At 37.2% G+C, this 23,819-nt stretch overlaps 1 protein-coding gene across 13 annotated transcripts in view; it reads left to right on the forward strand.

Annotated features, from left to right (window-relative positions):
* The window catches only part of OSBPL6 (oxysterol binding protein like 6), a 204,386-nt gene that overhangs the window by 166,326 nt on the left and 14,241 nt on the right, over positions 1-23,819 (forward strand). For 7 of the 13 annotated variants that reach the window (XM_081260893.1, XM_081260896.1, XM_081260888.1 and 4 more), the window contains 6 exons: positions 1,161-1,235; positions 6,488-6,653; positions 8,481-8,614; positions 9,392-9,415; positions 17,569-17,676; positions 19,241-19,378. In XM_081260893.1, the coding sequence (XP_081117019.1) occupies positions 1,161-1,235; positions 6,488-6,653; positions 8,481-8,614; positions 9,392-9,415; positions 17,569-17,676; positions 19,241-19,378 (645 nt within the window). The remainder of the gene's footprint in view (positions 1-1,160; positions 1,236-6,487; positions 6,654-8,480; positions 8,615-9,391; positions 9,416-17,568; positions 17,677-19,240; positions 19,379-23,819) is intronic. The other 6 variants (XM_081260898.1, XM_081260889.1, XM_081260900.1 and 3 more) reach the window with 5 other exon arrangements.

Consider the following 23,819-nt stretch of genomic DNA (forward strand, 5'->3'; position numbering starts at 1 on the left):
AGAGGAAGACAAAAGGGACTGATTTTAAAAATGTGACATAGAAGAAAGAGCTGCTAGGTTTCCTGTATTGTCAATAGCATGAATGTTAGAGATGATGAACAATAGTAGGAAGTACATAGTGGCAGATCTGTCATTAACATGGAGCTATCTTAGATATCATACATCCTCAAATTACATCTCCGGTAAAAAACAAGTTCTTCCTTTTAGTATATTAAAAAGGTAATGTGTATAGAAAGATTTCATGAAAAACATTATGTATGTATTTGTGTGACTTACTTGTATGTGAACAGAAAATTTGTGAAGATGGAAGAGAAATATGAATGTAATTTGGAAAATTACATCCCTTAATCTCATCTACCAGAAGGAGGGGAAAAAATGAAAGAATTCTTCTACTGGTTCGTGTGTAGGTGTACATCACTAAATGAAACTAATTCTTCCGGTTTTTCAAAGCTGATTTTTATGGGGATTGAGAAACTTGAGATTTTTTTTTCTTATCCTTTGGAAAATTGTTCAACTTGAAGATCTCAACATTTTTCCTAAAATTGAGTCCCAGTGAGCAAGCTTTATGGTAGGGGATTAAGTGGAGGCTGATGAATCCTTGGTCCCCTTCCTTATTTATTTATTTTTTTCTCTCCGTAAGAAAAAAAAAATCTTCCTGGTGCACTGGAGGCCCTCATTACAACCTGTTCACACTAGCCTTTGCACATTATTTAATGTTAACCTTTGCACATTATTTAATGAGTTTTTCTTGAACTTTTTTTTTTCTTTGCTCCCATTAATTGAATGCCTTTTGACTTCGTGTAACATTATATCACATAACTAAAACAAGACACATTTTAAAATCACAGGCTGTGCATCAGTGCATAACCCACCATCTCCTTTTGAGGTAGAGGTGATGATCTTCAGCAAATAGTCTTAACAGAGTTTGGGTGACCTACAATGAGAATAATGAACATTTCTCATGGCACTGAATGCCCTTTTGAGCTCTTTTCTATGCTAAGATTTTTGTTTTGTTTTGTTTTTAAAGAAAAGTCAACTTTGGTTAAAATTCTCCGTCTCCCTTGTCTGATTATCTTTCATCCTCCCATACCCCATCCTCTTCCCTCCCCAACCCTCCATCCTGTGTTTTTACCCCCTTCTCTTCTCCCATTCACTGTCAGGAAGGGCCACCCGCGAAGGGCCAGTTCAGCACAACTCGGCGCCGGCAGAGGCTAGCAGCAGCAGTGGCTACAACAGTGAGTGGATTTCAATCTCAAGTGGAAGTTTAATAAGAATGAGAACCTGTACGAGGGTAAACTCCCTGTTCAGACAGTACCACCCATGTGCAATGGCATCAACTGTAGCCCACTCATATTGGCATAGCTTTCGCATGTTGTTTGGCTGTCTTTGCATGGCAGCAGTCAGACATGGGTATTCATTTTTGCAAGGAGAAATATTACATAATCCAGTTCTTTTTCTTCTGCTGTCAGTGTAAGAAATAATTTGAACTCAAGTTTGCCAAACTGATTATAGTGCCTTATGGTGGGGGAATTTATTTAATGATATCATTTTTGGTTTTGTCTCTTTTTCTTTTGCCATACTGATATTGGAACCTTTGTTAACTGATCTCTGTTTTTCTAAGAAAAGTCATGTTACTACAGACATAAATTGTGCTTTTTTTTGTAGCAATGTGACTATTTGAAAAGGATGTGAGAAAGAAATGAGAGGGTAAGAAAAGGTACATTTCGATGTCATCTCTAAATGGCTACCCAAATTATACTTTGCAAGGGAAAATTGTTTTCTGGAAAGAATACTGACATGAAAATAAGAAAATGTAGTGTAGAAATGAAAAAACAAAAACAGAGTTAGATGGTTTAATCCATAGCCAAGGTTGGTTTTTCATTTTTTTTTTCCTAAAAGAAAATAGAATAGATATAACGGTAGTAGAGGACATATTGAAGTAGTTAAGGCAGAGAATATTGAATATCCATACAGAATTTAAAGTAGAATATTTAAATTTAAAATAGAATATTCTATTTAAAATAGAAGAACCTTTTGCTAAGTCAGATGCAATAACACAATCCTGTAGTCTCAAATACTATGGAGATCGCTTGAGCCCAGGAGTTGGAGGCGAGCCTGGGCAACACAGTAAGACTCTATCTCAAAACAGAACGAAACAAAACAAAAAGGACCTTTCGCTGAATGAAAGTGAATCATAAATTTGCTGAATTATGAGATGCTGGCAACTTTTAAAAATACAATATATCGAGCTAATTGTAATCATGGATATTAGGGTTTTTTGGCTATAGCATATTTCCTGAATTAAGAACAGTCTTGCACTTGTTAAGGGTGAGATATATTTTAAGACCAGAATTGCTGAAAACTATGAAAAGATTTTGGTTGCACTGTAGGTGAGTGGCTACTGGTGTGAGGATTATTGACTTTCTACTTTATGATTGGTAGTTGACTCTGGCTTTCCATCTATGTGTTGAGCTGCATTGTTTAAGGAACAGAGTTGCTTTTGATTATTAAAACAACCCATGACTTGGATTTTATTAGGGAATTAAATTCACAGTCTTGAGAACATTGGAACAAATGAATTATTGAAGTTGCTTTCACATTCAATGAATATGCTATGCATGTATTCAAATTCTGACAATAGATACATATGTAATCAATTAAATTACTCAACTGTAATTTTTCATTTACAAAATTAAGAAATCCAAATGATTATTAGAGAGAGGAAAATTATAGTATGGGGAGGGAAAAGTGAGTCATTTTATGAAAATATTGTTTTCTCAAATAACATCCTTCTGGGGTGACACATAGGGAAGTGATTGTGTCTTTCCTGTGTTCATTTATTAAATTGCAGATACATACAGTGAATGATAATAAAACTAGGATTACCACTTATTCTATTGGGATAGAATAAGTTTTTATGTTTTAATTGAATGTAGAAGAGAAAAATCTTTTAAAAGAAGAAAGCTTTAATGTCCACATTGGTCACAGAAATCATAAAAATGATCTAGGTGTGTCCAATGATAAAAGCTACTGGCAACATTTAATAACATTTTCAGGAATAACTAGGGGGAATGTCTATGTTATATGCTCTAGAAACTGTGGCTTGGATGCCATACTAAAAAAGAGCAACACTAAGCAGGACCCTCGGCTGGCTCCCTTAGCCCTTCTCCCTGTCCCAGGGACCTGCACTGATAACTCAGCACCCCTATTTCTTTTAGTGCTGAGGTCTGCCTGTTCCTTTCTCTTCCCAGCACTGAAGTTATCCCACACATTTTGAGCCATTCCTATCCTGTTAGATGTCTTTCACCCAGAACCCCTCTGGATTATTCCTACTCACTTAACTTTCCTCACCCACTCAAGGTGTCTGGGGCAACTGAGACTGTGCCAAAGCAAAGGGTGTCCAAGGAGATGTTTCCAGTATTTATTCTTGTTGACCCTTAGTGCTAGTACTCAGAATGCCAACTCACAACATCAGCCAGACCCCACAGAACAGGTTGGAAGCAGAGACACACTTGCTTCTTCCTGTGGAAGGACACTGAAGGTCTCTAAGCAGTCCCCCAAAGGATCCCAGGACCCATAATGCCAGAACAACAAAAACAAGGGACTTTTCACATTACCTCAATAAGTCCTATAAACTTAGCATCTGCTTAGTATCTATCTTAGACCTTTGCATTTTTTAATTTTTTTATTTTTTATTTTTTGGTGGTGGTGGTAGTGCTGGGAATCAAACCTGGCAAGTGCTCTTTCATGTTGACTTGCTAAACTTCACTCTCCTTTCCTTTCTCTTTTGACTTCTTCATAGACAGTTGTTGTGAGCAACTCCTAGTAGCCCCATTCCAAAAGTTATTTGTGCCAAAATATTCCAGAATTGTAGGGCTTAAAGGAAGCTTTGGATTTCCTTCCAGAGCAGAATAGAAAGGCCCAAATACAACATTGAGGATTCTCAAGCATAACAGTGGAGAGCTGTTGGCAACTCCCATTGTAGCCATCACTGATAGAGAAATAAGCTAGCATTTAAATATTTGAATCCCTAAATACTCAAACTGATGAGTAAAAAAACCTGAATAAACAAATAGGTTCATCCCCAGAGTGAAGAGATGTTCAGTTAGATTAATACAACTCAACTTGTATTCTCATTTCATTTCATGAATTCCTCAATTAAAATAACTCATTCAACATACTTCTTTAACGAAAAAGTATCAATACACTAAACATTTTCAGTAAGAAGTATATAGAAATTAGTTTTCAATTTCCCAGGGAACCATCTGATTGCAGTTTGAATGGAGCATTCTGCGTTCCTTTCCCTGTGGGTAATATACAAAACCACTTTCACTGTTTTAATAGCCTATTTAAATTTCCATTATGTTCAAAATATAAATTTGTAACTTATGTATATGTTCTCAGTATCTGACTCCAACATTTGAAAGGCCATTATCTCAGGGACAAGTGCGGGTCCTTACTTTTCACTGTGTAATGGCCCCCATGCATACTCTCCCCCAGCTTTCATGACCTTCTCCCCACCCACTCAGAAGGGACTCCTAAGCCAAGTGGGTCTTTGGAGTATGGAGGGCTTCTGAGTGCATATGAGCCCTCTTCTGTGAAATTCAGCTTATGTGCCCGCCCCTCCCATTACCCAACACCCACATTCATTTTTCTTAGTGCTCTTCTAGTTCCTTGGATGAGAAAGCTGTATCCTTAAGTGTGAAAACTTCTTGGTCCACCCATGTCTTCAACTCATGTCTCTTCCCTTGACCTTCTTATCTTCACTAACCTTTTCATGGATTCTCTGTTACTCTATAGAGATTTGAGCAGACTACTCTTTCTAGATCAGCATCACCACAGTTAGATTTCCTTTGTCTATCTCCAGACTTTCTTCCACGTAAATCCCATTCCTTTGTAGGTATCCCCAAAGGACCTCAGTATTCGTCTAAAAGTAATCTAGGCAGGATTTCAGCAAATTATTGAACCTCATTGCACTATTTTCTCAAATGGCTTCTTTGCCACCTCTTTGTTTCAAATCTAGAACAGGCAGAAGTTTTGTGCATGATAAGATGAACAAGTAGTTGATATCTCCCAGCTCAGGGTAGCCAAGGTTCCCATGGAGGATGAGGTAGAGTGACTTTGATAACTCCAGGTACCAAATGCTTTGGACCATGTGTGTCAGCATGCTTACCTTAGGTGAATTTAGAGGAAAAATTTCATGTTCACTTCCTTCCCTGGTAAACCTTGGGTATCTTTTGAGGTAAATAACTCCCTGCCAAGGCAGAGTTACATCAGAGAGGTTCTCTGTCTGGCCTTAACTGCCCTTTGGTTTCACCTCAGGCCAGAATTTTTGGTGCTTTACACCTCCTCCATCTGTCCTCTATCTCTCAGAAACACGGTGCCCTCTTTCCCTGCCCTATCTAGCTCACCAAATCTGTTAAGAAGTTTAAAGCAAAAAATTAAAAATTAAAAAAGAAATGTTTCTGACATAATACACACATCAGAGAAAGTAATTGTTCTTTCCTCCCCTGGCATATTTCCTGTTAGGAAATAGGAATCATTCCTTCAATTCTATAAAACTCAGTTTGTAGTGGAGTCTAGAGTATGGTTCCTGAGGACAACTGAATGAACTTCTATGCAGTAGATTTAGCTAGAAATGACTGGTAATATGACTCCCAGAGGAACTGGTGTTTTTAAGAATGGTTGGCCAACAGCATTTGTGATGCTCAGGGAGAGTCTTCTTGAAGGGGAGGGGAGGAAAGGTGCTTTGCCTCCACCTGTCACAAGCCCAGTCCAGAGCCAGCCTGGCCAGGTAAGCATTCTAACCTTTTAGGAAAATCTATAGTAATATGACTTTTTCTACATAATGCTTTTTAAGATTGGTCTGTTCAAAAGCCATGTTCATATAGCTATAACATAATTATATATAACATACAAAGTTAAACTACTGTGATTGATGTACATTCTGTTTACTAATATATATTTCAATAAATCCATCTCAAAAATAATAGTGAGTCTCTTTAAGCCATTATTGTATTTTCTACAAAACTTTATTTGCATGTTGTCTAAGGGGCTATGGAGCAAATGAATCTTTCTCTATACATATCTCTCAAATTTTTATATATCAGTAAGATTCTACTCCCAGCTCAGAGAGGAATGAGCAACACTTGTAGTCAATTCAGTTTTCTGACAGTTATTTTTCAGGTACCTGTGTGGGTTCAGAGTTGAAGCTTATCCGAGGCTATGCCTCTTCTTGCTGTCATTCTGTTGTCATCTTTCTCTGTAACAGTGAAACCAGTGAGTCCATGGCAGTTCTAAATCAACTCTAGGAAACAAGACTCCACGTCCCAGCCCAACTACCTGTAAAATAAATGAGTACTGAGTCTCTGAGTGTGTCACTAGAGAGGAATCTATTATTTTAAAGACTAAGGGAGATCTTCTCTATGTAGGAGCAGGTGGAACAGTGCACTATTGCTCTTTAATAATTTGTATCTTCCCCTTTCAGGTTCCTTTCAGTGCCACCATGTCACCAGTTCGCTTGCATTCCTCCAACCCCAACCTTTGTGCAGATATTGAATTTCAGACTCCCCCCAGCCACCTCACTGACCCTCTGGAAAGTTCAACAGATTATACAAAGCTGCAAGAAGAATTTTGTCTCATTGCACAGAAAGGTAACAACAAATATAATGTGACCTTTAAAGAGAAATATACATTGTGTTTTTAGTCACTAACACTTAATTGTTAACTAACCATTTATTTCCCTTGGGGCTGCTGATAGTAAGTTATAAAATATTATTGAAAATACAAGTTAAATGAAGCATTTCTGTGCCTCTTAACATTCAAAATCATGGTGGCCCAGGAAAAGAAAGAGGGAGGGGTGTACCCTGAGAATGTCTCTGGAAATCCTGAACTTGAAGAAATCAAATCATCAGCAAAGATATTCTGGGGTATTTAACAAGAACTTTGGCTTCCAAGATTAGTCTTACTATTCAAATTTCAGATATCAGGTATTTGAGAGATAATCAGATACATAGATGTTTCTTTAATGCTTAATCTTTTTTTCTGTTTGTCAGTTGAGATTTTTTGTAAGGCCAACATCTCCCACCTGCCTTTTTAATCCCAGTAAATGCATTTTTATTGCATTATTAACGGGATGCTAATGATGTTATTCAACTAAATCAATAATAGTTTGCTCATATAATAGCATAGATTCAAGCCAGTAACTTTTACTTCTGGGATGGGGTGGCATCAGGTAGAATGAGACAGCAAATTTATGAGAGGAGAGAAGCATGTGAGCATAGCAGAACTGCTAAAGGGAGATGGGTTAATTTGAAGGCACCCCAGGAAAACGTTGTGTATTTGGTTGCAATCCTGAAGCTTTCAGGAGACCCAAGTTTCAACAGACTTTTAAAGCCTCTGTTGAAATTACATGTTTTCTTTTCAACAGACATACAAATTCTCTATGCTAGAAAAAAAGAGGAGGGTGTTTACCATGACTGTTGGGTGAACTCTTTGGAAAGCATTATGAGCTTTAAAACTGGTGTGGAGTCTGCTTTTAGAGTTACTGGCAGGGTTAATGCATTTCAGCTATCAAGTTATTACCTTTAAATGGATGATGGAATGTAACATATAAATCAATAGATGTGAATCCCTTGGGATCCTGCAGTTTCCCCCTTTGATTTAGTGGCTGTATTTTGTGCTGAAAATTTTCCACTTCTGTTAAAAATAGTATATAGCTCAAATAAATACCTATTTTTAAAAGCTGCATATTATAGTAACTGTTATTGTAGAAAATAGAAGTTGGAAATTCATCCTTTTTGTAGTTCAAAATGAAAGACTGTTTCAGATTTTACCAATATAAGTTGTCAGGTATGCAGGAAATGGAGGGAGAGGTGGTATTTTTTATTGTCGCTTTTAAATCAAAGTACTTTTGACATCTAGACATTCCTGGGTGAGAAAGCAATCCAAGTGCTATTCTTAAAGCCAAATCATTTCCTACCGCCAAGGGAACTAACCAGAACGTCTAGATCAGCTGCCTATTTTATATTAACATGACTCATAAAATGCTCTTTTTTGGGTGTATGCTTTGGGGAAATAATTTTGAATAACTCTAAATGATTTGTATGACACTTTATGCTACACAAAACTGCTCAAAATATTATCAAATATGACAAACAAAACGTGTTCTCTGTTACTTCTAGGCATTATAAATTCATTTCTGAACACTGATATTCAGAGTGGATTTTGATATTGCATATGCTAGTTCCAAATCTTTGTTGCTTTGTCTGATATGAAATCCTAAAATTTTCACCCTAATTCATTACAATTGCCATGCTTGTTTTAAGTATAGATATTCTGATAAATTCCATTTTTAAGGCTGATTTTTAATTAAATTGTAGCATGGCCTTTCCAAACAATGTCTAGGTATGAAAAGTTTATCATTTTGTAATTCTTTCTGGATGTGTTTATATTTGCTTCTCACATTTGTCCCCATCCAGTACATTCTCTTTTGAAGTCTGCATTTAATAGCATAGCTATTGAGAAAGAGAAGCTGAAGCAGATGGTTTCTGAGCAGGATCACAATAAAGGCCACAGCTCGCAGATGGCCCGGCTCCGACAGTCACTGTCTCAGGTAAATGAGAGTGTTTGTTTTCATGTGCATGACACAGTCCCAATCCTGTCAGGCAAGAGATGGGGGTGGAGGTGGTCAGTCCTAGCAATGACACATTCCTCTGAAATCTCCCAAGATGTTGCAATGTCAGGATTGAATTTTATTATGTTTTTTTTTCCCAAAATGTCAAGGGTAAGAGTGAAAATAAACCAATTGCTTACATACATATATTCATTATTTTGACTAGTTGAATACTTAATGCCTGAGGTCATTTATTCAAGCTAGACCCTGGTTTAAAAAAAAAAAACAGACATTTATAGATGATTTGCATATATAAAGTATGTTATAGAATATATCCAGTCCAATGGTTAAAAATAGAATCTCCTAGGTCCTTCACTCTTAATATTTCTCCCACTTAGATTTTTAATCTGTTGAAAATTGCCAATTACTATGAACCCATTTTTTTTTCTTTTCTGGTTTTCATTTTAGGGATTTTCTTCCAAGCTAAGATATACTCCCCGAAGCTAGACTATTATATGTCAATATGTATTATTTAGTTGTTCTTGCTAAAACTAACCAAATCTTTGCATATATAAAACTTGAGATTTCTGAAACAAATCCTTTAAAGCTGTGCTTATGCCTTTTTATACCAAGCACTTCCTCTGAAGTAAATATTTTCTTCAGTTAGTCCGTAAATGCACTTATTTTACTTCCTCTAAGAATTTAATGTTTTGTATGATTTTTGTGAGAACTCAGTGTTTATGTAAAATATGTTCACTTCCTGGTGCCTTGGATCAGAGTGAAGGAGCAAGCAAATCCTGGGTAAGTGGTTCTCCATGTGGATCAGATCCTGCTTGAATATCTTCCCTCAGTCCCTGAAACGTAGATGTAAACTGTATCACATGTTTTATGTACCTGAACTGTCAGCATATATTCAGTGTTGTTTCATGTTATGGAGTGCTGCCATCTGGGCCACTTGACAGCATTCACCATGAAACACTGTTGGCTGAGGTGCATACGCTGCTTCCAGTGCTAAGCCAGGGGCCTCAGAAGCATGTGCACCTGTTCTGCCAGGCTGCAGAGGGCTTCATTCATAAGAATACTTTGAAGAGCAGGGAGTGGTGGTGCATGCCTGTAATCACAAAGACTCTGTAATCACAGAGACTCAGAGGCTGAAGCAGGAGGATCTCAAGTTTGAGGCCAGCCCGGGCAACTTAGCGAAGCCCTGACTCAAAAAATGAAAAGGACTGGGAATGTAGCTCAGTTGTGGGGCACCCCAGGGTTCAATCTCCAGTACCACACACACACACACACACACATACGAAAGGTACTTTAAATGTTCTCCCTGGACTCTTCTCATGCCATTTATCTGTTGAATACTCAGCTGATATTAATTGATCTTTCAAATCATGGACAAATAAACATGCAACTGTCACCTTGTAAATACACATAAAATATATTCTTGATCCCCTAAATGTTGCAGTGTTTCTTTAAGATGGGCTTAATGATAGAAGCTTAGTGATATAAATCAAGCTTATACTAAGATAAATAAGAAAATTTGCCTCTTGCTTGCTGCTTGCTTGCTTTTGAGCTTCAGGTGAAATTAGAAATGACTAGGAAGAGGAATTTTAAAAGTTATTCATTTCTCATTCAACTGACTTTACTAGGTATTATGCAAGATTTGGCATACTATGCACCTGTTTCCCAGGAGGCTTGTGCTCTGGTTAGTGAGATCAGCAATATTTGCCAAAGAAACAGTTAAATGGACCATACTGTACTATTCCCGGAGTATGGTGGTGCAGATTTCCAGAGCTCTGGTTGTTTAGAAGAATGGTAGATCCCTGAGCTGAGAGCACAGTCCAGATCTGACTTCCTGAGCAGACAAGGAAGAAACTGATACTAACATGATAAAAGTAAAATCAAGCAAAATTATGTCAACTCTGCATCCTTTGGGCTAAAATATTTCTCTCTCTTACAAAGACATATTTATTAGCATCTAAAGTGAGAGCCCCAATAGTTTTTTTCTAGGGTTTGGAGGGTTTTGTTTATTTTATTTAGTTTTTTTAAAGGAATCAAAAGATATGAAAATAATTTTGGACATAAAGACTCATGCTCCTATTCATTAGATAATCCAGTGATTGCAATTATGTATTACCACAGCATTTCACATTTGTTCACATTCTTGTGTCCATCCGGACCCTCCAATTGGGCCAGTCCTTCCCTCTCTAGCCTTCTTTCCCATAAGCTCTAAGTTTGGACTCTGGTTTAGAAATCACCCCAGCCTATGGTTAGGCATTTAAGTTTACTGACATTTCACTGCTTTCTGGTGAATTACTATTTATGGTTAGACCACTGGAAAGGTGTATGGAGAATGGAGTGAACAAGGAAGCTACTTTAAGAGTTACTGGTTAAGTGGTGGAAATCAGCCCATTGGGGCTACATGAAGGAGTTTAAATTTTTCCTTTCAGTGATGGGGAGTACTTAAGAAAATTTAACTGGTGAATGATAATGCCAGAGATTGGAAATATTATTGCATATTTCTGTATATTAGAAATATTAGTCTTGTACAGTATGGAGATTTAGTAGAATTAAAACAAAACTAGTTTGGCAGGCACATAGTATTCAAGATAATTTGAGAATGTTTTGTGATACTCAAGGTAATATTCCTGAACTAAGGAAGTACCAGCCTTTATAGAGGAAGGGATCAGTTTCAGAGACACAAAGAGACACATAATCAGCTTGGCTTACAGCTGAACATTATTAGCAAGGGACCACAAAACAGAGCCAAGACAAGTCCAGGCTTTTTACTTGAATAACTGGCTGTATGATAGTTCTTTCTCCTCAGAGAGATCATAGAAGAGGAACAGGTTTATTGTGCAATGAGTGATTTTACAGAGATGAAGATGTCTGAGGGACATCCAGCAGGTTACACAAATCAACAGACAGACAGAGAAAAAGATGTGGGTACTCTAGTATACCCGTGAAGTTATAGAAGTTGATCAGTTGTGTTTTCAATCAGAATAAAAGGGGTTCAGTGATACTGGAGCTGCTATACAGAATGTTAATATTTTAAGGACAGTCTAAGAAAGAGCTCCTTTGATGGAAAGCCAGGAGAAGCAACCAAGGAATTTAGGAGTGATGACTATTGAGATAAAGGGTGGAGTTTTGATGATCTCAAGAAGGAAAAAGTTAACATCCAATTTAGCAGAAAATAAAATGTAGATTAAAAGTCAGCCCTGGAATTTGACAGTGTCATAGTATGACTGTATCATGAGGGCAAAGAGCCAGCAGGTATAGAGATGTTGAAGGTGGGAAACAACTGGGCAACCATCCTGGTTGGCCACCTCTATTTTCAGTCTCCTTTTTAATATAACACTTGAGATTGAACAATAAGGCTGGGGTGTAACCCAGTGGTAGAGTGCTTACCTAGCACTTGCAAGGTCCTGGGTTCTATCCCCAGCACCAAAAAGAAAAAAAAATTTTTTTACAAATACCAAATAGCTTTCATACATCGAGACAGTTGTTCTCCAAGTTCTGAGTGTATTTTATATTAGTATAATTTCACATTGTAGTGTGATTTTAGGTAGCCTAAGGATATCTTTGGTCCATATTCAAATGTCATCAGTTAAACCCTCAGATAACTTTTTCATGACCAGGTCTCTCCTCCAGAGAGAGAAGGAAGGAGAGAGATGGTATTTAAATAATTTAAAGTCTAACATTTTTAAAGCTTGTATATTTTATTTGACATAAGACCTATTCGGTATATATCTAATTATTAAAATGCTGCTTTTCAATGAGACTGTTAAGTAGATATATCATTTCAGCAAATTCCATCATCCTTTTAGCAGGCACATAGCATATAAAACACATGAAATTAGCATTCTTCACTACATGCTCAGCATAAATTCTTGCCTGCCTTGAGCAAGTAACAGTTTGCCAAGATGGACAGCCAGATGACTTCTTCTCTTACTATAATATATGTACACACACAAACACACGCACACGCACGAATAATTCTGTTGTTTTACCCTCATAAAACTTAAATTAACTTTCACACTGGAGCAAAAGCATCCATGTTGGACTTACACTTGTAGGGCAGGACATTTTATATAGCATCTGTCCTTATAATTTCAGCTCTAATGTCATGTCCTGATTTGTGTAGTACTCTGAACCCCAAAATTAAATAATATATAATAAGACAAAGTCAACCTTTGCACTTCTGATTACCATAATAATAGAAGATTCAAGACTACTTGAGTCTGTCTTCAGTATATTACCCTCTACCCCTGTTACTAGTTTGATTTCTGGCCCTGGAATTTGTGCACAGTTTGTGCAGAATGTAGTAGGAATTGGGGTCCATATAAATGGGAGCAACTGAATATGACCATCTATTCTAGCTAGAATTACTACAGTTCATTAAGTCAATATGCTGTCAATTGTTAGATGCATCATTATTTTGTGCATTACTGAGAAAAAAAGAAACCATTACTGTCAGTTGAACTGACACAGTGCTTCAGAGGTGCTCAGTGTAGGGCGAAATGTGCATCTTAGAATCAGTGAAATATGGTGTGTAAGAGATTGTATGAAAAAAAAATTGGCTTAAGGCTCAGAGTACTGTAATTTAAAATCCCAATTATAGAATCTGTCATTCTGCCTGTCCACAACATTTCACATAACCAAAATAAATATTCTATGATGGGATAAAAGTTTCAAGTGTATTTATTTATTTCTGATTTCCACAGTTCCCTGGGGCTTGGCCAAATTTGTTATGTGTAAAGATATTTTTCATAGACTCCTTTACATCATTTTTAGTTCTGTCTCAAGTTGCTATTGTTTTATCCATAATTTGGCAATATTTTAAAAGCCTTTCAAAGTTTTTACTCCTTGATCCGGTAGATCCTTGTTAATATGACTAGTCTAAGGAAGTAATATAATTACAGAAAATAATTATGCACATAAATTTTCGTGGTATATTGCTTATTTTAGTAAAAAATCAGCAATCATATAAGTGCCCAATAATAGGAAATCATTGCTTATTATGCAACTATCAAACTCATGTTAATGAAAAGGTTGCAATATAAAATAAATGCTTATGTGCAAAGAATAAGGGGCAGCTACAAGTTGGGAACTACACATCCAGTAAACAATATGAAAAAAAAATTTAAGAAAAAAAACTAGAAAGAAAGAAACCAAACTGCCAACAATTGGGTAGTAAGTAAGGTATGAATTTTTTAAAATGTTTTTCTACTTTGTTTGCATTTTCCAAATATAATAGTATTTTTTAAATTGAAAAAAACAAGGTGATTTCTAAGAGATGCCCAGGAATTGGCTTTTGGCAGTCCTAGCTGTATTTGTTTTCTCACTTCTTCTGAACCAGTTTTGCTTTTATGCAAATGGTTTGGTGTTATGGCGGTTCCATCTTGCCATGTGTTTCAAATCCTTCTCCAGCCATCAGGCAGCCCTGTTTTCTTTCCAGAACCCACATTCCACTTAGTATTTATGCCATTGTCTCACTTAGTCTAAGGTAAATTCTCCCCCATATCTGAGAGGTCTGTAGCTTAAAAAGTAGGTAGTTAGGTAATTGATTCTGGCTCAGAACTTCAAAATGGAAACTTCTTTTATGGATGGAGAAAGAATGGTATGTTTCTTGGATATATTAGACTTGAATGTATGTGAGGGGCATGAAGCATGGGGAAATGAGCATGCTCTATAGAGTTTTTAGCACTGTCCAAATTCACTAGATAAGTAGTAAAATATGTGTAAAGCCTGTTTGGAGAAGGCTGTAGGCACAGTTCCTAGTTTCCAAGTTTTTCCTCCCTGTCAAGCTGTGATCCTACATGCCACTGATAAAGCAATGCTACTACTGACAAGTCTTCATAGCTTTCCTTGCTCATTGGCTGGCACCAGTGGCTAGTGATCGGCCTCCTTTTTCCTTGCTTTACCACTGTTCACTCTCCTTGGATGCACCCCCTACATTATTTCTGCCATTTTCTAGGCTCTTTCATGTTATTTATCACTAATAGTATCATTTCCATTGTGATGACTTAATTCTTCAAGATTTACATATTATTAGAGAAAAAATAGGTGAACTTCAGAGAGGGAAATATTCAATGTGATCTGGAGTACAACCCAAGACTGCTACACCACAGAGCTCACAACATTCAGCTGTAGCAAATCAAAAATAGTTTGTGATCAAGGCAAATGGAGGAGCCAGGTCTAGTGAGACGGGCAGAAGTGGGCTGTTGCATGCTTGGTTCTCAATTATGCTTTCCACCATGGGGATTGCCAGAGATGAAATTATTTATTCCCATGCTTTCTGTGCTATGTAACAACAAGAAAACTCCTGCTAACCACAATGAAATCAACTCCCCCATCCCAAACCCGGAATTACTTTTATGCTATCCTGGAATTGGTAGTAATTGTTCATGCTGATAACCAGAAAACATTGTTGAAAATTCTAGCCTAGCATTTCAATCAAATCTGAAATGGACTTTAAAGGTTAACTAATATAACTGCAGTATTGTTTACTAAAGAAATTAAGGCACAGGGTGGCTAACACCTGTAATCCCAGCTACTCAAGATATTGAGGTGGGTAGATCCTTGATTTGAGATCAGCCTGAGCAACTTAGCAAGATCTGTCTAAAAGAGAAGAGAAAGAAATTGAGCCCCAACAAGGGCTAAGTAAAGACCAGCCCTTGAGCCTTGGAATCAAGGAAACTTCATCTTTTGACTCCCAGGCGAGGATTTTAATTTTTCACATGATATCTAAGAAAAAGAAAAATTATTTTCAGATGATTTTTTTAAACCCCTTTTAGCTTATTCCTCTACTGATATTAATGGCTAGAAGTTATCTTGTGTGCCCTTCACACATACTTATCGGCAGGATTGCACTGGATAAGGTGAGAACTTAATGAAAATTTAATATTTTTAAATATCCACAGCAAACAATTCTACAACTTTCCTTATAAATGGCAAACCTATGTTTAACATTCTCACCCTGAAGAAAGCCTTACTTATCCTTGCCCTTGAGATTTTGCAGGGTTATTTCATTAACACCGTGCCAGCGGCAACAGAAGGTGCAGTCACTTTAGAGGAACCATTAGTTGAGGTTTATATAAAACCCTCAGGTCAAGACAGTGATTCTGCAATTAAACCCATCAAGCATCTTACCATGAGGCCTCCCACTGACATGGTGGCAAAGTGTGTCTTGTTCCAGATATTTCAGTAGCTAAGATAACTTTGCACATAATGTAGGCAGAGAAATAATGAAAAAAAAATAAACATGTCTGTATAGTAGTTATAAAGGATAAGATTAGCACAGTATTTTTTTTTTCAAATTCTGAGTTTTCAAGATTTTGCTCCAAGAAAAATGATCCTGATTAGTTTTACAAGACAAAAAGACATTAGGATTCTTCCTTTAGGGTACATGGTTTATTTAATAAGAACATAATCACCTCTTCTTTTTTTTTTTTCTAACACAGCCGTGATTTCTCAAATAACCAGGGACACATTTCCTCCTATCTCCAAATGCAATGGCTGTTGGATCTGTATCCACCAATACTTGGCACATCAGACCAAGTGTGTTATTTGATGTATTTTATAAACTGGTTCTGAAGGCTTTAAACAAAAGCCAAAATCCGTGAGTGAACAATTCTGTTCTCAAAAAGCAAAAGCAGGGTTGAAGACAGAGAAGAAGTGAGAACCAGAATGAGGAGAAGAGAGGCACGTCCTACATATGTTCAGGGAGTATGCCCTGCCCAAGTATAGAGTTTGACTCACTTGTGTTCACCCTAGGTGTTTTAAGAGATTCAGAGTTATAATTAGGAGTTTACATTGGTACATGTATTGGTTTGTTGTATTTATTGACTTAAATGAAGCAGAATTCCCATTTCCTGGGCATATGGTTTCTTTAGTAAGACCTAACATATATCCTCTAAAACATCCACCTCCATCTTCTTTTTTTTAATAATAATTTTTTATTTGTTCTAGTTAGTTATCCACCTCCATCTTCTAATTGCTAATTTTAATGGGAAGGAAAGGAGTTGCACATCTTTACACTGGGTCTTATCCTCATCCAGGGGTTACATTTGAGGCCTGATATAATTCCAGTAAGCCACATCTCTATTATATAAGTGAAAAATATCCCTATCCATCAATGTGATGTGCACTCCATGGAGGACACTATACCTTTGTCTACAAGGGCCTTATTGGGAGGCCATTTGTATGTGAGGTTGTTCTGCTCTTATAATAAATGCAGTTGCTGCATGTACTGAACTCTGTTATAGCAAATGGTGTTTAACTGATGCTAGTGTGTGTGTAGTATGTTGAAAGTAGTGTGATGGAGCTAACTTAGAGTTGGTTTACTATTGGTGTTTTGTTCTCTATTATGGTTGTCAAAGTCTACACTGCTCTGTGAAGCACCTTTGGGTTTATGCTCAAGTTAGTTTTGCTGCACTGACATGGGTATTAATTATATGCTTCTGGAAAATTAAGATACAACTGTTTGCTTTAATCAGGTTCAAATACAATTCTATAAACTAAAGCCAATTCATTCCACTTCCAAATAATTTTTAAGATAACCACCTGACTTTAAAGTGACTCTCAAACTTTAGAAACTAGAACTAAAAAATGAAAGAATCCTCTCAGGCGGCAAAAAGCAATATTTATGTGATGCTAGGCTAGGGCCTGGATGTAATGGGCCTGAATCTACAAGAGAAAAAAAATCCATGAATATTAAGTCCACTAACTCCTTCATCTCACTAACTTACTAAGCCATGATCTTATATTATAAAAAAATAATTCCTTAGTTCTGAGCCATTTATTTCCTTCTACCAACAAGATATGGCTCATGATGATCCCAAAAGTTGGAGCTAAGAATATCACAGACTGTTGTTAAAGTTTTTACCTGTGTACTTGTTCTATCTTATGCTTGCTTGTTAATTAGAAATTACAAGGGCTGTTTTTGTTGTTTTAAGGCACTCAACCAGAACGCTGAATTAAGGAGTCGGTTGAACAGAATACACTCAGAGTCTGTTATTTGTGATCAGGTTGTCAGTGTAAATATTATTCCTAGCCCTGATGAGGTAAGACTCATTTTTAATAAATGTAGAGTATCTATTTTATAGCATGTAAATTCACTGTATATTTTCACTTATTTTTATACAGTTCCTTCTCTGTTAATAGGATTCCCTCCATAAATACTTAGGATGCTGACACTTCAGTATTATCTGGAGTAAATGATGAACATGAGCTTGACATCATTTATTCTTGGTGATCAGTGTCTAATTTTATTTATTCCAGTGTTCACCTGATGCCACCAAATATTTAATTTATATATCTACTCCTGCTTGTGAGTTTTTCTTCTGTCACATTTCTCATTTAAAATGCTCATTAACATCACATAACCAGTGACATGTTGGAAGAAAACATTTTTAGCTGAGAAATTGCTAAATGAAAGTTTTCCTAAGGTTTGTTTTGAAAGTCGCCTGATCTTGCTAGAATAACACTAATGGTGCTGCTGTAACTACCACTGAGGGTAATGATGGCAGTTAATAGCTAACAGGTGTCAAGTGGCGCTTGTTGTGTGCTAGGTGTTGTGCTAACCACTTTGCATGTGTTGTCTCCCTTGACACTTCCAAGAACTCTCTAAGGTAAATGCTATTATTGTTCCATTTCTCAAATTGAAGAAATGATAAGAGAATAGGAAAACAATCAAAATTTGGGTTAAGCTTAAGTGTGTAATTCTGTTTATGGCCCTTTATAAAATTATTTTTTATAGCCATGAGAACTTAACACTGTTTAACAGTAATATTAAAGCTTTATGCACAGTGATACATGTACCAAGGTGAGAATTTTAACTTTAGTCAAGTCATATTTGTACCAAAAGCATATGTTTCACTAGCAATCTATAGGTTCGAGGGTTACACCATCCAGCTGCTTAGGAAATATTATCCAAGACCACTTATCTTGAACTTAAGTTGCCTCCCCGGGTTCATTCAACTCTAGAAGCCCTTGGATCTCTGATGGCATTTATATTCATTCAGCTGCCCAGAATCTGGAAGTATTTCTGAAGTTTATAATTCAAAAGTCATTTAATAATACTCAATTGGTACCTTCTTTTCAACCTAATGTGCATTAGAATATATATGTGTGTATGTTCTTACATAGTTTTTGAGTAAAACTTAAAAAGCACCTTGAAAACAGTTATTTATTATTTAGTGAATAAAAATACAATTTGATACAGTATTCAATGCTTTGGTCATTTTCCTGGTTAAAATTCTGTTTCAAAAATTAGTCTCATATATTGTTTTCTTACCATGTCTCTAGTAATGACATGCCTAAGAATAAGAGAAAGAACTTATCTGTGCAACCCATGCAGGTTATGAGTAGACCTTAACCTGTTAAATTCTTCTTAATATCAATGAGCATAGGTTTAAAATCAAGTGACAATACCAGCCCGTTTCAACTATGCCTTCTAAAATCTTTAAACATATTGGAAAGAAAGTAAGGTAGTAGCGCGTAAAAATTACTTGTAATCACCAATATTGTAACACACAGCATGGATTTCTCTAGAAATCTGGCTGATTTAAAAGAAGTTATTCTACCAAGGGAAAAATTGATTATTCTGTGTGCTTCTCTTTTCTGTAGCCTGGTGAGCAAATCCATGTCAGTCTCCCCCTTTCACAGCAAGTAGCCAATGAGAGCCGCCTCTCCATGTCAGAGTCTGTGTCTGAGTTCTTTGATGCTCAAGAGGTGCTCCTCTCTGCAAGTTCATCAGAGAATGAGGTGAGAATCCTGGATGTGTCTGTCTCAGCTGCTTAGGACTCTGAGTTTGGGTTAAAGAAAGTGAAGCTGTGGAAATTTCTGGTTGTATTTGTTTGTTTACATCAAATTGTAACATAGCCAAAACTATGCAAGCCATTTTGGTTCCCATAGATTGAGCACTTAACAACACTTCTGGGCATCTGCTTGCTTAGTACTCTTAAAGTTGATGAATAAAGGGAAAGAGTCACACATTTATTCTGATTTTCTTCTGTGATTCATATTTCAGAGTTACCAAATAGTTGACAATAGAGTTCTTTATGGGAGACTAGCTACTAAAAGAGAAAAAAAAATGTGAGAATTAGAAAACCACCATTCATGTGTAAATGCAAACACATACATGTTATTTATCTTTACCAGTAACATGAATTTGAGCATAGAAGGATACTGTCTGGCATATATCTAGCTGGGTAATTGTGGTTCTTGGAGGTTAGACACAGACTACCACAGAAGCTTTATTGAATTGCTCATTTTCATGAATCTTGAAAAGGTCTAGATATGAAACTTTTTTCCTGGTCAGTTTTCAGGATATGATTCAGTTACTGGAATTCACTCAAATGTGCTTTGTTTTGTTGTTGTTTTGTTTTGTTGTGTGTAGGGGAAGTATAGGAAAAACTCTTTCCTATATAACCAATTATGAAATTTATCATTTGAAATTGTCTGTACTGAATTTTTACCAAAAAAATAGTTGCTAAATATTATTTCTATATGCATAGAAAATAGATGGGAAGGAAACATCCTGACAGTAGTAGTTGTTTTGAAATGCTTGAAATTATGAGTGATTTTAGAAAAAAAAATAAAATGGAAAAAAGCAAGAAATGATGGACACATATCATTTTTATAGTGGGGAAATGTGAAACAGAATTCTTGAATCAGAAGCTGATTTTGTTGGCATACCAGGGCCTGCAGCTGTTGCTCAGATCCCCAGGCACACGTTAACAGGTTCAGAGAGACTCCAATTCACAGTGCAGAGGGCTAGTTTAGTTATGTTTAATGGTAATTGATACTATAACAGATAAACAGAATGATCTTGTTTGCTATTACTGCCTCTTTCTCTATAGACAAATCTTCATGACAAACCTAATTGTAATCAGGAGGCTGCTTGGTGAGCAACAAATGGGGACAGAAGTGAGTTCAGTGAACTTAAGGTTAGGAGGGCCAGGATATGACAGCTTCACACTCCCTCCTTTTTATAGGGGTACTCTGCCACTTGGACAGACATTTATGTCCACACCCCCAGGGATGACCTTGCAGGATTTTTTTTTAAAACTCTGACTTGTCTGAGTTTCCATTGCTGACCAATCCTCCATCCTTCAATCAGGGTATAGTTAAATTTGACTGCACATTATCTGAGCTTGGACCTATCATCCAGCTGGATGTCCAGGTATCTCTTTGCCTAGACTAGGGATACAGAAATGAAGAGGCTGTGAAGTAGACTATTGCACAAGTCCAAGGAAGATGGTGTTGCAGCATGGAGAGGATCATTCAATTTGAGGCATCATGAGTTTGTCAGACCTCTGTCCATAGGGGTTATTTGCCAGGCATGTGAATAGGCAAGTCCAAAACTCAATGACAGGGCAGGTCTGGAGACAGATTGAGTCCACTCAGGATCCATGTAACAGCTACCTGTTAGACATTGCCACCTGGGTATCCATAGTTCAGCACATGAAAATAAAATTATCAACAAACCCTTTTCCCCACACACCACACCCCAAAAAATAAAAAACATGCACCCATACCCTTCATTCACTTCCCCCAAGTGTTCACCTTGGATATTGGAGCATTCTCCTTTACTCCTTTTGTCTTATTGCCAACCATATTGTTTCACTCATCAGGGTCTGTAGCTCCTGTCATCTAAGTGCTCTCAGACCCAAACATTTTTCTGCAGCCTCACTGCCACTATTCCAGTCCAGTCCAGTACTCCTGCATCCCCCACACCTGGATTACCCATCCACCTCAAATCCAGTTTTCCTGCCTTTTTCTCATCCCTTCCAATCTGTTTTCCACTGGGCAACCTGATTAATATTTCTAAAAGGCAAATCTGATCATGTCCTCATCCCCCAGTGTCCCTAGGATAACAATCTAACTACTTAGATATTACACAAAGACCCTTATAATCTCATCCCTGCTCACGTGCAGCCTTATGCTACCTCTGTTCTTAAGACCTCTAGCAGCAAAACGGGTAATTCTGGTGTTGTCAATTTGATAAAAACACCTGTGTCCCTTGCTGTAGCAAGGAGAGTGATTCTCCCCTAGATCTCATTGTGGGAAGACCTGAACTGCACACCTGTCTCTATTTTACAGGTTTTCAAAAATAACTGTTTGTATGTATACCTTCTCCCTTTATAGCACTCAGTCTTAAGTATTTGAAGGGGCCAGACCAGGAAGTAAACTCAAGTGACAGTCACAATGATGTTTTCAGAGTTGCTCATCCTCTTTGGCTAAGGCTCGGTTACTGGGTCATGCTCATCCACCCTAGTCCCTAAGTTTCTTTGGGATGGTCCCCCCAGAAGGCTCCTCCAGTCTCCATACTAACAGACTTGACAAGTCCACTGGGTGAGTTTTGCCTTGCCTGTGTGAATCCTAGCAGCAGCTGCGGGGCAGGCTCAAGAAACATGTTCTGTGCTACAGCTCTCAGTGGAGATTGGTCCCCTGCACTTGCTGTCCACTGTGTTTGGAGCCCTTGTCCACAAACAAATTACGTTTAGCTCCCACACACATTTAACGGCCTCCATTCAATTTAGCCCCTTACTTAAAAGTCACCTTCAGGAAAGCCCACACTAGCTGACCTTTCTAAAACTTAAAGCTGCCATTTCCTCTTCTCCTCTAAACTTTTATATCCCTCTTCCCTCATTATTTTCCTTCATAGTTACCACTAACAGAATATGTCTTTCCTATATTAACTTGTTGAGTTTGTCTCCCCCACTATAATGTAGCTTCATGAAGTCAGAGACTTTCCTTTGTGCATCCAACACTAGAACAGTTCTGGTGAACCCAGAGCAGGTGCTCAATAAATATTTGCTAACTGAATAGAGGAAAGGGTGCTTGTAGCACATTAACATGGGATTATTAAGAGCATCTGGGTATTATCTGTCTTACATCCACATTTTCCATGAGTGAGAGAAAAATCTTTAAGTGGTATCTATCAAAGCCCTTTGCTTAATGAATCCTCGCCTCCTTTTAAAAACACAAGTCACCTTGCTTCCAGAATGGTCTACTTGCCTTATTTCTGCTTTTAAAGTTCTTTTACAATGCTGTATCCCTGGTCACACTTGGGGTTGGGGGGGAAGCTTCTTGAACTCTTCTGAACTCCAAAATTCATAACAAGAAATATTTGACTCCAAGACTTCTTGATCAGGGGGGTGAAAACAAACTGTTTATTATAATACTGCAGAGTCTTCAGCTGTCTAAAGGACAACATAAGGGGATCATAGCAAGACAGCCCAAACTTAGTTACTACCCACACACACACACACACACACACACACACACTATGGGTACACATCTTATATAGTGTCCACCTTCGTTGGAGAATTCTTTTACACCAGTGATATTAGATCACTTCTATGATATATTAGTTTAGGAGAGGTCCAAAGTTAAAGAGGAATAGAACATATTTATAGCTTTTTGTAAAATAAGCACAAGTGGTTTTTTCTTTCTTTTTTTTTTTTTTTTTTTTTTTTTTTTTGGTACTGGGGATTGAACCCAGGCCACTTAACCACTGAGCCACATCCACAGAATTTTTTTTTTTTTTTTGAGACAGGGTCTTGCCAAGTTGCTGAGGGCCTTGCTAAATTGCTGAGGCTGGCTTTGAACTTGGGATCCTCCTGCCTCAGCCTCCCAAATTGCTGGGATTATAGGCGGGTACCACCATGCCTGGCAGCATGAGGGTTTTCTTAACAAACCTTCAGACAATAAACATGTATGTTATATGAATTTGATTTGGGGGAGGCATTTGTTTCTTCAAACACGATTGAGTGTAATGAACATTTTTCAGAGAAACTGAAGAGTTTGATTCACTTTTTTTTTCCTACTAAGCTAAATAACTTAGCTTTCCAGAGCCTGTTGGTTTTCCGTTGCAGTCACTGAGAGCTGGGAGAACCAGGTGCAGCAGGAAACTATGAGTCAGAAGCAAATGCTATTTTCCACCTGCCATTCTTGTAGATTTACACTGTGCAAAAGCAAAACTCCCATTAATCATCATACATATAGTCATGCTGTCCACCACTCCAAACACTCCTTTCAACCCTATTCTTAAAAGCATTAACAATAAATCCAGTAACCTTAGAGATAAAGATGAATTGTTTTTATTACATACAATTTTAAAACCTTTTTATTTTTTATTTTTTTTATTAGTTGCTCAAAACATTACAATGATCTTGACATATCATACACTTGATTCAAA

Source organism: Spermophilus citellus, assembly GCF_964194105.1.
Source record: "Spermophilus citellus genome assembly, chromosome: 11".
NCBI classification, from domain to species: Eukaryota; Metazoa; Chordata; class Mammalia; order Rodentia; family Sciuridae; genus Spermophilus; species Spermophilus citellus.